This window comes from Urocampus carinirostris, chromosome 4 (assembly GCF_059441175.1).
Source record: "Urocampus carinirostris isolate Australia breed hairy pipefish chromosome 4, RoL_Ucar_1.0, whole genome shotgun sequence".
Classification (NCBI taxonomy): Eukaryota; Metazoa; Chordata; class Actinopteri; order Syngnathiformes; family Syngnathidae; genus Urocampus; species Urocampus carinirostris.
This window is the reverse complement of record NC_142352.1, coordinates 36,749,425-36,762,529: the sequence shown is the minus strand read 5'-3', so window position 1 is coordinate 36,762,529 and position 13,105 is coordinate 36,749,425. Positions and strand designations below refer to the sequence as shown.

General features: G+C 36.9%; 1 protein-coding gene across 3 annotated transcripts in view; it reads left to right on the top strand.

Annotated features, from left to right (window-relative positions):
* The first annotated feature begins 5,541 nt into the window (after positions 1–5,541).
* The window catches only part of dennd5a (DENN/MADD domain containing 5A), a 44,924-nt gene continuing 37,360 nt past the window's right edge, over positions 5,542–13,105 (top strand). For all 3 annotated transcript variants that reach the window (XM_088334417.1, XM_088334416.1, XM_088334415.1), the window contains exon 1: positions 5,542–5,972. In XM_088334417.1, the coding sequence (XP_088190543.1) occupies positions 5,873–5,972 (100 nt within the window). In that variant the 5' untranslated portion in view covers positions 5,542–5,872. The remainder of the gene's footprint in view (positions 5,973–13,105) is intronic.

The following is a 13,105-nucleotide window of genomic DNA, read 5'->3' as shown; positions in this document are numbered from 1 at the left end:
GGTTTGATCTCATGACCTCAGAACTGTGCTGCACAAGCGCTAACCACTGCGGTGCCGTGCTGTCAGCGCTTTCCACTCAGTCTTAAAACATGTTTGAACTAGAAGACAACTCACCACTAGATGGCACAATAGCAGCGATCTATAAAAGTGGTTCTCAACTGGTCTGACCTGAAGTCAGGACTCGGATCAAATCAACCCCAAAGATTCAAATGTATCCGATAAAAGGGTAGAGCATTATGAAACGGAGATAGTTTATTATTGTCCTTTCTAAAAAAATAAATCACCAGCAAAACCAAAATGTACCATATACACTTTCATATAAGCCTACTTTGTCAAGTCAAGTCAAATTTATCTATAAAGCCCTTAATCACAAACATGTCTCAAAGGACTGCACAGTATTACAATGACACAATTACCTGATCTTAAACCAACGTGCGGGCAAGGAACAACTCAAAACCTCAGCGTAAGGAAGAAGAGAAACCTTGAGAAGGGACCTCACAAGTGGTATCCCCCTTTCAGGATGACCAGGGTGAATTACATTTAGCATTACATTACACAAACATAGTAAACACTAGGTAACGTGTTGTATATCAATAACCCCCTAAAACTGCTATAAAATGGCCACATACTAAAAGAGATTTGTTAAATGTAAAAAAATGTGTACTTACACATTGATGATGATGTAGATGATAAGATTAATATACTGTTAGTAGTAAAAAGCTGAAAATATAACTTTTTTAATTAATTTACTGTACCTTCTAGTAGCACATCAAAGGCAAATATTTGTACATCATTTTCGTATTTTGCAACAATTTCCTTTCCTCAATCGTTGTTGTCACCGTTTTCCATTTTTCCTTACCCTTATTGGTAACTTTCATGGGACCCATTACTATGGACAGAAAAAGGAAATACAACCGACAAAATCACAATAAAATTAAACGTGGTCCCTCTCAAACACAATCCGGATGCCCCCGATAGACTGACTTAACAGAAAGAAGAGATCGAGCAGGGCATTATCACCATCTGTGACTCTACAGTCTTAGATTTATTTTTCATGGGCAAAGGCCCACGACCCACTGAAAACAGGTCTGCAACCCACCTTTGGATCCTGGCCCACCAGTTGGTGATCTTTAGTACGATTTAACTAATCTTTATCCAGTTATGGAATGCATTTGGTTCGTTTGCTGGGATGAAACCAATGCATAATGTAACTTAAAAAAGTTGATAAGAGGAAACTAAAAAAGAATGGAAATATACATTGTAAATATTTTTGCGTATTTATTCTGAAAGTCTTTTATCTTATTTTTCTCCGATTACATGTTTACCCTGGAGTGCCATGTTTATTCCTGTTGCATACAACGTTTCACCACTTTGAAATATCAGTGAAAATGAAGACATTTCCATTACAAACAATATATTTTGGTAAAAGAAATGCACACATCACGGTTTCATGCTCTCATTGGAGACCTTGTTTGCTTGCCTTGGCCAATTGTGTTATCCACAGTCAGCGCTTTCACAATTGTGATTCTGTAAATTCCAACAACTAGTACTGCAATTTCTTTTTGAAGTGTATGATAAAAACTATACATATTTAGCAATTCCGAGAATCCTAACTCACAGGCTGCGATGGGAAGCTGTACCGTTGCTGTCAAGGACTTTTTTACGATTTTACAGGCTCGAGGCATTGTGACTGTCATGGACTTTTTGGAAAATTTTACATATCAGCCATATATTTTTTTATTATTCACCACTTATGGAAGTGAAGGCCCAGAAGCAACTCCACTTCTCAAGAGTGCTCAGGTAAAACAACCTGAAATGGAAGTTGCTGGTTACAAAACCACATTGGAGGGCATTCTGGCATACGACATCAAAAGGGTGGTATGCTTAAAGCTCTCTTCAACACAGCTCAGAAAATCCTTAGCTGCTCTCTGCCCAGTCTGGAGGACATTGCTGGCTCGCGATACTGTAGCGAAACCAAAAGCATTTTAAAGGACTCTTACCACCTCAACCACTGTATCTTTAACCTGCTGCCCTCTGGCAGACACAAGTCCCCTAAATCAAGGAGTAAGAGGCTCAGAGTTTTCCGCCCAGGGCCATGACCACTCTAAACATCCACACAAGACAGTGGAAACAAATTTCTTACCTATTTATTGAGAAATGTATGTTCATATTTTATTTTTAATCACATTTTGCAATATATTGGTACTAATGTCATTACACTAATTTCATTGCACCATTTTTCTGATGCACTTAGAACTCAGGCCATATTTAAAAGGTAATGCTTGTAGATGATCTAAAGTTCTCTCTCATCTCGTTTTTTTTCTTTAAAGTTTTGTAATTTACATGTTTATCTTGGAGTTTCACATTTAATCTCAGCGTAAATGATGTTAGATAGATAGATAGATAGATAGATAGATAGATAGATAGATAGATAGATAGATAGATAGATAGATAGATAGATAGATAGATAGATAGATAGATAGATAGATAGATAGATACATAGATAGATAGATAGATACTTTATTCATCCCCGAAGGGAAATTCACATTTCCAGCAGCATCCCTGAGCTGAGAACAGTACAATAATAAAGCAAAAAGAATACAATATACAAATACCCAGTGTGACGTGCAAATGCCCACTGTAGCGTGTTATATAGAATAACTAAATAGTGCTACACAGAATACATATTGCAATAAGATTCGGTAATATGCAATGACAATGAAAAACATTTAAATTCTAATTATCAAAAGAAAATGTTTTAAAGACATGTTACAACAAGAGCCTGACAATTGTCTCAATTGTGTTGCTATCATGAAAATCTTGTTTGATGACTGCTAAAACATTCTCAGTATATTAATCATCTTTTATTCTTACTGTAAGTCAATCTACCTTGGACGTCATTTGCAGTTTTATATATTCATTTTTATGTTAGATGCTCCTCCATTTACCATGGCACTTGGTATCAAGACTGTGTGACATTAAAATGCCTGCTGGAGTTTGCACAATTTCTATGGCGTGTGAGAAGTCGCCGGTAATATGTGTGAAGTGCGATTGAAATAATTTTAAGGGACACTAATTTGACCACTAGATAACGCTGTTTTGTGTAGTGCAGGGTTCTCCAACGTGGTACCCACAGGCACCAGGTTGCCCCCTCAGAGCACCTGAGTAGCCCGCAAGCCGGATTCTGACAATTGCTCACTAGTATGGGTCATAGTGGATTTCTAGGAAATTCGACTAATAACTGGTATGAGAAATCAATGACATGAGCGCTGTCCTTATAACCATTGTTAAAGTGGTTTACTCTGCTTATTTTAACCCTACTTCTAATAATTACAACCTGGTAACAACAAAACAATGACATTGTGAAGACATGGTAATAACTTAAGTTAATATTTTAGAAATGCATTTCGAACTGGCAGCCCTTCGCACGAATAAATAAAAAAAAAAAACTTTGAGTTCAAAAAGATTGGCGACCCCTGGTGTAGCGTAATAAAAAACGAGTGATACTAAGCACAAGTAAGAATATAAACTGCAGAGACTTAAACTGACCAAATCGCTCCAATTTTCTCCTTTTTTGCCCAGCCTTTCACGAGGTTTTTTGGGGTACCCTCTGCATCAAGATGGCGGACAATCATGTCACCTCACTCTAAGAGAGCCTCACGTTATCCAAATAATTACAAATTTGGAAAAAAATGCATGCCTTGGCAAATTGCAAAAAAATTCTCAGAAAACCAAAATAACAGGGTCAGTACACTCCTTAACAGTAGACGGTGATAATAACCTGCAAAAGTGAGTTGCCACCCACACCAGAGAAAAAGACCAGTACATTTGTTGAGCATGGCGAAACCCAGATATTGTAACCAATTTACCGCGGTTAATGGTGACAAGAACCCCTGTGATATCCAGAAAATCCAACAAGAAACCCATACAACCCCCAATTTAAATATGCGCTCTGCCGGCTCCCGCTTACAGCAATAGTTGACCGGAGATAATGTATCACAGCCGCTATTTGCTTCAGGCCCAACACAACATTTTTACTCGTTATTTCATACTTTTTGATTGTATTTAAAGTACTTTGGATTTCATTAAAAATGTAGCTCAGAGAGTATCGAATGGGATATTGTTACCTGAAGTTGTTTTAAGTCATAAGGTTTTTTTTATCTGAATACATTCTCTATCTCTTTTATAAACAACATTTTCATTCAATGCATTTGAGTGGAAATTTCTTCTTGATATGCATCGCAACTTGTCATAAGGGTGGGATTCGAAAATTTCATCCATCCATCCATTATCTGCACCGCTTATCCTCAGTAGGGTCCCGGGGTGCTGGAGCCTATCCCAGGAGTCGAACATTTAAAGTGCTCTATTTAGAGAATTTAACAGATGTAATATTGCAGAAAAAAAAGATGAGTGCCTCGTAAAAGTTCTCCTGACAGGAAGCAAAAAAGCAACAAGAAGACTATGGTATAAATAAGTGCCCCCCACCGTGGAGCAGTGGGTGTGCACTGTGGAGGAATTATTTGTAATGGAGAGGACAACGTGGGCAGCACGGCGGAGCAGTGGTTAGCGCGTGTGCAGCACAGTTCTGAGGTCATAAGATCGAACTTCCTGTGTGGAGTTTGCATGTTCTCTCCGTGCTTGCGTGGGTTTCCTCCAGGCACTCCGGTTTCCTCCCACATTCCAACAACATGCATGTCAGGTTATTTGGCCGGTCCAAATTGTCCCTAGGTGTGAATGAGCGAGCGAATTGTCCGTCCCTGTGTGCCCTGCGACTGGCTGGCAAAACCAGTTCAGGGTGTCCCCTGCCCACTGCCCGAAGATAGCTGGGATGGGCTCTAGCACCCCCGCGACACTACTCAGGATAAGCGGTGCAGATAATGGATGGATGGATGGATGGATGGATGGATGGATGGATGGATGGATGGATGGATGGAGAGGACGACGTTTTGAATAGGACTATAGGAGACCCAATTCAGGGACAAATGGAAAAAAATGGATGGATGACAGGAAAATGAAAAACACCACTCTCAAACATTGAATGCTAGACATTGAAAATGAGTTTATCTTGATAGAGATGCCGCAACATTGCAATGTTTCCACCTTTCTTCTTTTTGTATGTTGAAAAAAAATGCACACAAAAAAGCAAGTTACGAGAAATCAGCATGGGATGGTGGGTCCTCAAGTCATACCAGGTAAAAAAAACACTGCTTCAAGCTACCATGCCTGAGTAATTTATATTATTTTCTTTCTTTCTTTCTTTCTTTCTTTCTTTCTTTCTTTCTTTCTTTCTTTCTTTCTTTCTTTCTTTCTTTCTTTCTTTCTTTCTTTCTTTCTTTCTTTCTTTCTTTCTTTCTTTCTTTCTTTCTTTCTTTCTTTCTTTCTTTCTTTCTTTCTTTCTTTCTTTCTTTCTTTCTTTCTTTCTTACTTTTGTATTTCTTTCGTACTTTCTTTCGTTCTTTCTTTTTCTTTATTACCGGTACTGTCTTTCTTTCAAGGCGCAACTAAAAGTGGTTTATTGTGAAGATTCTTAACCGGAAATGTGACAAACTGTAAGGATCCGTTGTGTTGTACTTGCTTCAATAGGCTCTATCCGAGCAATGTATATTAGACTGCTGATTATTTTTCATGATCTATTTAATTTCTTTGGCACATCAGCCAACTAATAGAGTTTAATGTGAAGGGTCTTAACCGGAATTGTGCTTAACCGATTGAGCCTTTGTGATCTTCTAGCTTCGATATACTCGAGCTGGGCGGCGCGTACTAACTAAGCTGTATACATGGCATTGGTGATGGCAGACACAAACCCCGTCTCCTCTTCCACTTAATATGTTCTCTTTCGTGGGGAAGAGAGAGCCTCCGGAGCAGTCTCGAAATGACTACTGGCATCAGCCCCATCTCCCGTCGGTTCGCAGATTATTTTGTGGTCTGCGGACTGGACACCGAAAGCGGGCTGGAACCAGATGAACTCTCCGGTAAGCATATTAGCGATCCATGACATTTTGCTGTAAACTCGGACAGAGAGAAGACGACTCGCCCAGTCAATTGCGTTTTGGGAGAAATTTGCTCTCGTGTTTTTCTTCTTTCTCCAGTTCCACCGTGTTTTGATCAATAACCTAGGCAATGTGGTGCTAATGTCAATGCTAGGCCCCGGCTGTGGTCTTTCCCTGCCTTGTTTGTTTGCAGTTCACGGCAGAGAGCAAAGGGATTAATGGCGTGTTCGCATTTCTATTAAAAAGCCTTAAACGTAAAATAGGGTTGAATAATTACGATGTCAAAATCAATTAAACTAATGTAATTAAATTGTCTTTATTGTCATTGATAACAACGTAGTGAAAAAATTGTAAGCAACGAAATTAGGCATTGCCACACAAAGTAAACACGTAATCATAACTTTAAAAGGAAAATGAGATAACATATTCTGGTTGAATATGCTAAATATTTACGACGGTGTGCTAAGTGTGATACACTATTAAACAATTGTTCGGTGGCGTGTTCTGCAGCCAGATGAAAATGCCATTAACAATAATTTCGTAAATTGAAAATAAAGCAAATGGCGGTAACTACCAAAATTAACATGTCAACCTCCACGACTCAACTGTCGTATTTTCCCTTACAAAATACAAAATAATCTTACACCATATTTTTTTTCAAACGTGTTTATTCATGTAGTTTAACATTTTATATTGTAAATGTGTTTCGTTCTATCATATATATATATATATATATATATTGTTAATTAACATTTTGTTGTGAGATCCTGAGTTTCTCGACATGAATGAGGTTTATTATAAAAAAGAGTTCAAAAATTAAGTCGCTTGGATGTTCACTGTAGAAGGAAAAAATACATGCAAATATAAATAAGTAGAATAATACATTTTCTTATTCAAATTATGAATTCATTTTCTGCATTAAATTATTGTTGGTAATATACTGACTAAAGGGATAACCACTAACCTGTCTTTTTTTATTTTCTCATTCTCTAACTCCTTTTTTCTTAACTTATTTATACAACATAATAATTCCTAATATAATGCATCAAAGCAAGTGAACCGTTTGAGAGCCGGCTTACTTTAATGAGTTCAGCCGAAAAAGCCGGTTCACTAAAAAAAAGACGGACTTCCTTTCACTACATCAAACCGCTGGCTTTGTTTGCAACGAAAAAAAAACTATACAGAGATAGAGGCTTCCGCGGCAAACTCGTTTGACTTGATTGATTTGCCGTTTCGTGATAGTCCGTGTATACCGGATGGTACCCATAATTGACAAATTTGTGTTTTTCTGTACAGATTTTCTCGTACGTCGTACACGTCTTAAAATGCTTAATAAACGTACTTTTTACGGCAAAACCGTTCAGGTTGACAGGTATGGAGATGCGATTAACAATAATTTCGTAAAATGAAAATAAAGCACATGACGGTAACTACCAAAATTAAAAGTGTAATAAATTCCTGAACTTGTTTTCTGAAGCACACGCTTTGCCTTTTCAGAAACACAGTCACCATGTTCAATCAGTGATTTAGGGCTATAGGACCCAAGCCCGAACAAAAATTCGTGTCGTGCCTAAAATGTCAACCCTTACCTTGGGTTCATGTCCAGTCTTTTTAAATTATCCACGCTTGTTGCGTGTCCGTAATTGGTCTTAATTTATTTTTCTCTGTGGAGGATCGTGCAGTGGATTCGGCCCTTCTTTTGCACAACGCATCCTTGGCTCAGTGCCTCTGAGGGCTGCGGGAATCCATCCCACAGATCCGACTGCAATAAGTCAAGTCAAGTCATGTTCATTTGTATAGCCCTTAATCACAAGAAGTTTCAAATGGCTGTACAGAAAATACACAGACATTACCAACATAATATAAAGGTCATAACAGAGTTTTTAGAGCTTCCTCAAGCTCACAATAACAATCCCTTAACCGATGGGTTGTAGGGGCACCATTTCCTGTGGTGTGTTTTGGGGCAAGGACAGCCTGGTGGCGCCTATCTCTCTCCAGGTCAATAAATGTTTCCACCCAGTCTTGAACCAGGCACCTTTCTCTTGTTGGGTAGATATCTGATATTAAAAAAACAGTGTGAGAGAAGTCATCCTCCTCCTGCCCCAAAAGTCCTCACAGATAAAATATGAAAATTCAAGTTTTCTTTGGTCCCTCGAATCTAGTTAATTTGTCAGTCTCGTGCTGTTTCGGATTTCAATATCCCTTGGCTGGGTCAGGTCGGGCTGGAATTTTTTTTTTTTTTTTTTTTAGCCTGATCTTACATCGGTCTAGGTCGTCTAAGGTTTTATCTACTTTTGTTACCTAAACAATAAGGTTTGAGTTCCTATTTGTTAAATAACATAAAGTCGGATATCAATGTTGTAAACTGAACATGCCAATATTTCCTAGGCGCAAACGTGGTCAAATATTATTTGTCTATCTTTTTGTGTCCACAGTCTGAATGGTCATTTTTGATAGCAGTAGTTCAATCTGATAAGGGCTTGATCAAAGTGCAAAACCAGACTCCCCACGAAACTGTTGTTGTCAACAACAAAAAAAATACAGTATGCACAATTGCGCCTAAGTTCAGTATTATGCAACATATATTGCACGTACTCAAAACTGAGTCTGTCTTCTTTGATGTAACCTCAAATATAAGTGTAATAATATGTAAAATATATTAATATATCAAATTGATTTCAGCCTTTGTTTTTATGAGTTAAATGCAAAGAATAAGGACTTATTTATGCTCATGTCCTCTGAGTGGCCTTATAAAGTTGTCAGCCAAGGCACAACGTGCATTACACTATCGAAGAAATAGCTCCCACTTACACAGATTTGTGCCATCGGCTTTATGTGTCGATAGACAGCTTTGTTAAATGGTAAATGGTCTTCATTCATACTTACCCATTCACACACCCTCGCACAGAATTTCAATTAATGAAATAATTTCAAAGTAAACAATGTAATACAGTACTTAATATTTGAGTTTAAAAGAAACATTCATTCCTGCAAATATTTAGCGGTAGTTTATTTTCAAGTTGTCTACACCACAATATAAATACATAACCATATGATTTGGCTATCTTTGGTTATGCTGCTAAATTGTATGCCATATATTGTGCAGCTAATTATAAATGAATTTAAATGTATTTATTGTCATTGATATCAACGTTGTGAAACATTGTATTCAACAAGATTAGACCTGGCACTCAAGGATAAAACGTGCGATAAAGACTTTAAAGGGGAAAAATTAAATTAAAGTCTGTAGTGCTTAGAGACTGGCCTAAGTTATAATAAAGGTTCAAATAAAAGAAGAGTGCATCAAAACAGTAGTGCGATGAAAAGTAGTGCAAAAACATTTAGAGGCAAGTCAAGTCATGTTTATTTGTATACCCCTTAATCACAAAGAGTCTCAAAGTACTGACCACAGATAATTGCAAACCACAGACTATTATTACACCATCCCCTGATCTAAAACCTACATGAGATGAAGTAAAAACTCCAAAACCTCAAAATGAGGAAAAGGAAGAAACCTTAAAAAGGGACCGCACATGAGGTAATCCCCCTTCCAGTTGACCAGGCTGCTATGGATGTTGCAATAACAAATAATAAAAAAACATTCCGCTGCAAAGATAACAAAAATCCCAAATAAGTAGCAAGACCTATATTTTCGCAGTTTTGTGCACTCATTTAGAGTGGTGATGGACCTTGGGAAGAAACTGTCTCTGAGCCTTTTTGTCCTTGTTTTAAGGGACCTGTAGCGCCTACCAGAGGGCAACAGGTCAAAGAGGTTTTGGCAGGGGTGAATATAGTTAATGAACCTTTTAAAGCAGGGGTCGGGAACCTATGGCTCGCGAGCCATATATGGCTCTTTCTATGATTATCTATGGCTCAGAGACCAATTTGATTGCATGCAAAATTTCTCCATCTTGTTCAAAACCGAGATTGTCTATCCTATTCAGGCACACGTAAAGCCAAACCAAAGCTAAATGCAGAGGAAACACTTCGCAGTATATATAGGGCACGTTTTTCACTACAATTTACAGTCAAGGTGTCTCACAAAAAAAGGGGGAAAAAAAACTCGTTTTGGCTGTACAACGCTAAAGAATCCTTTATTTAAAAGTTCAGTATATAATCTGTGTTCAGTGTTCAGATACTTTATGATGAATCCACAGAACTGTAAATGCGCCAAAACACCGGAAGAGAACTTAGTCATTTGATTGGGTGAGTGGGAGGGATGGGTGGAGCTATGCAAAAAGTACAAGCATTCCCTCCCATCTCTCGCCAAAGGTAAGCACATAAGGCTCCCTATTCTCAGAATGTTGTGACGTTTTTACAAAATAAATGCTTGCATCTGGTTTTGAAACCAATATGTATGAAAAAAAGGGTCAAAAGGAGTTTAACCGATCTTGAGTAATTGCAAGAAAGAGACAAGTTTAAAGTGGTCTGTTTGTTGAATTTGGGACAGGGGCTCTGGCATTATTCTCTTTTCATAATTTTTATCAAATCATCAAAAATAAATGTGCTGATGACTAAGCTTTTGTCTGGGGCGCGGGTTTAGCAATTTAGTAAATTTGTCTCATAATATATGGTGTGGCTCTTTCCCAAAATAAAATTAATATTTTTTGCTTTTATGGCTCTTTGAGTCAAAAAGGTTCCCGACCCCTGTTTTAAAGCAATATACATGACTAATTCTGCATTTTAAAAACGTACAGTTTGCAAATATGCGAAATCAGGAAATTGAGAGTATTAATGTAAGGGTATCAAAAGTTGACTCACTCAAAGCTAGTGCTGATTTAGTAAATAATAGTTTCAAAGGAATAGTTTATTGTGGCATTCTAGCAAGTAAGTCAAAAGCTAGATGTAGGGATTTTTGTACAAGCTACAAGTGTTAGTTATCTTTGCGATTTAACTGACTAAAATGAACATTTTTTTATGAAAATGCAATTTTTAAATCTATAAAACTTGATTTTACAATTTTATAGTATTTTTTTTAAACTGCTGTTAATATTAATCCAGTAACCTAACACCCAGTCCTCATAACATTGTTGTTACTTTCTGAGTGTCTGATATTCTCATGACCTTTAATCAAGCTTTCTTTTGAAAACACACAAATACATTTTAGGCTCACCCAAAAATATCTGCCAAACACAAGCTAACCATTGTCAAGGTGTAGAAGTTAATTGCGGTGCTAGGGCGTTTTTCTGCTATGACTGATTTCAGCATTAACGGTCAAAGGTAAATTTACAGCAAGTGGTAATTTAGCTATAAATGTACTGAATTATAATTATAACATAAATGAAAATAGTCTTACATCGCGTTGGTTTAGTACAAATCCACTAAGGGAACATGCTACAATGCAGTGCAGAGTTTATTAAAATTTAGGAGCGACAAGTCACCTTTGACTTTCTGGACCATACTGTGCCGTCATTTATGACAGAATTAATTAGGCTTGAGTAATAGTTCCAGGCTTTCTCAGAGAATTAATTATGTTTCTTGCTTGTAAGATTATTAAGATTGCAGTTGATCTGAAACAGTTTTAGCTTCATTTTATGCAACTTGATTCAAATGGGCAGTTTTATTTTGTCACTTGTATCTGGTGGGTCTGTGGAGAAAGGTGTGTTTATTTACTTATTAGAAGGAAGGGTACAATAGTTTTGATCTTTGTCACATTCAAATGACAGTAGTTATTTTTCTTTTTTTTATGACTAGAATGATTTTTTTACTCGATGTACAACCCATTGCAATTTTGGTTGGTGTTACATAGGAGGGGAAATGTTGGTGACTATTTCCATTCTTTCTCTAATATCCTATTAAGTGTCTTTGAGTAAGGCACGTTTGTATGCTGATCAATGATGTACTGTAAATGAACACCACAAATTCCAGTAGTAAATCTAAACTATTAAAAATTGTTGAGTATTAACCCTGGCCTAATTAATATAAGATGTGCCTATGCCAAAGAAAAAAGGAATGATGCCAAGTGTACATGTATTTAATTCTGTTAGCCGAAGACTCTGTAGACTAGGATGCATTATGCAGTGTTTTTTTTTTTAAGAATTGTAAACTGCTGACTTTGTCGTCACTGTTTTATTAAAGAGAAATAATTGGTAAATGCTGTAAACCAAAGTTTGTACCAAGCAAACAATAAATTTGACAATTTGAAACAAAAACAATAATTGAAAAATATTCAGTCTCGTTATCTATATTCTCCAATATGTCTAATATGAGTGTGAATCGCATGTCGAGTCTTTGAGCATGAGGTTAAATTCTTGGTGAAAGTGTTCCTTCAAAACAGTATCACTTAACACAATAAAGTTTGTTTTCAGCAATCCACACATCTTTCACAAACATACTTCCTGATTCTATTTCTACAATGAGGTTCCTCTTTGAGTTCATGCAAACAATGTAGAAACTCTGGTCTCATTTGCATTGGGGATGTCTTACCTGAGAGCTGAGACCAACCATTGTTCACTCGCAAAGCCTTTTGAACACACAGCGAATGTATTTAACACCATCGAAGTTGCATTACCTATGTATATGGAACAACCTACAAAAAAAGAGTAGCTTTATTAACTGTAATGAAAAGAAATTAAAGTCCATCTGAAATTCAAAAATAAAAATCTTTGAATTATTGAGTACCATAGAATTAAATCAACTTGATTCTAAATCTAAGAAAAAAAGGGATACTTATCTGGGTATTCAACTTATCGTTTCAATAGTCTTTGATTAGTAAACTCTTAAAATAGTCGTTCGTTGCAGCCCAATATGGAGAGTAAGAAATATGTAAAATGATACTTTAAACATCTCACACAATCATTCGTATAAAAGTTGCTTCTTAATGTCAAAGCTCCCCAGCAGTTGGGCTTTGGATATTCACATAAAAGTTGCTGGTAAAATATCCGTGGTTCTCATCAATTGCGATGTCCTACTTTGTGTGTCAAAAATTGGTCGCTTTTGCTTGTCAATTGTTTCCGTTTCAGGGGAAAAGAGGAAATGGTGTGGAAATTCCTGTTACCTGTACAATTTGCTCTTTGCGTCTTTTGAGTCACTCAGCTGCATTAAGAGTGTCTCTTCTTTCAAAATGAAAGTTTTTACGTCATTTAAAAGTAAACAATCTTTATATGACTGGGTGC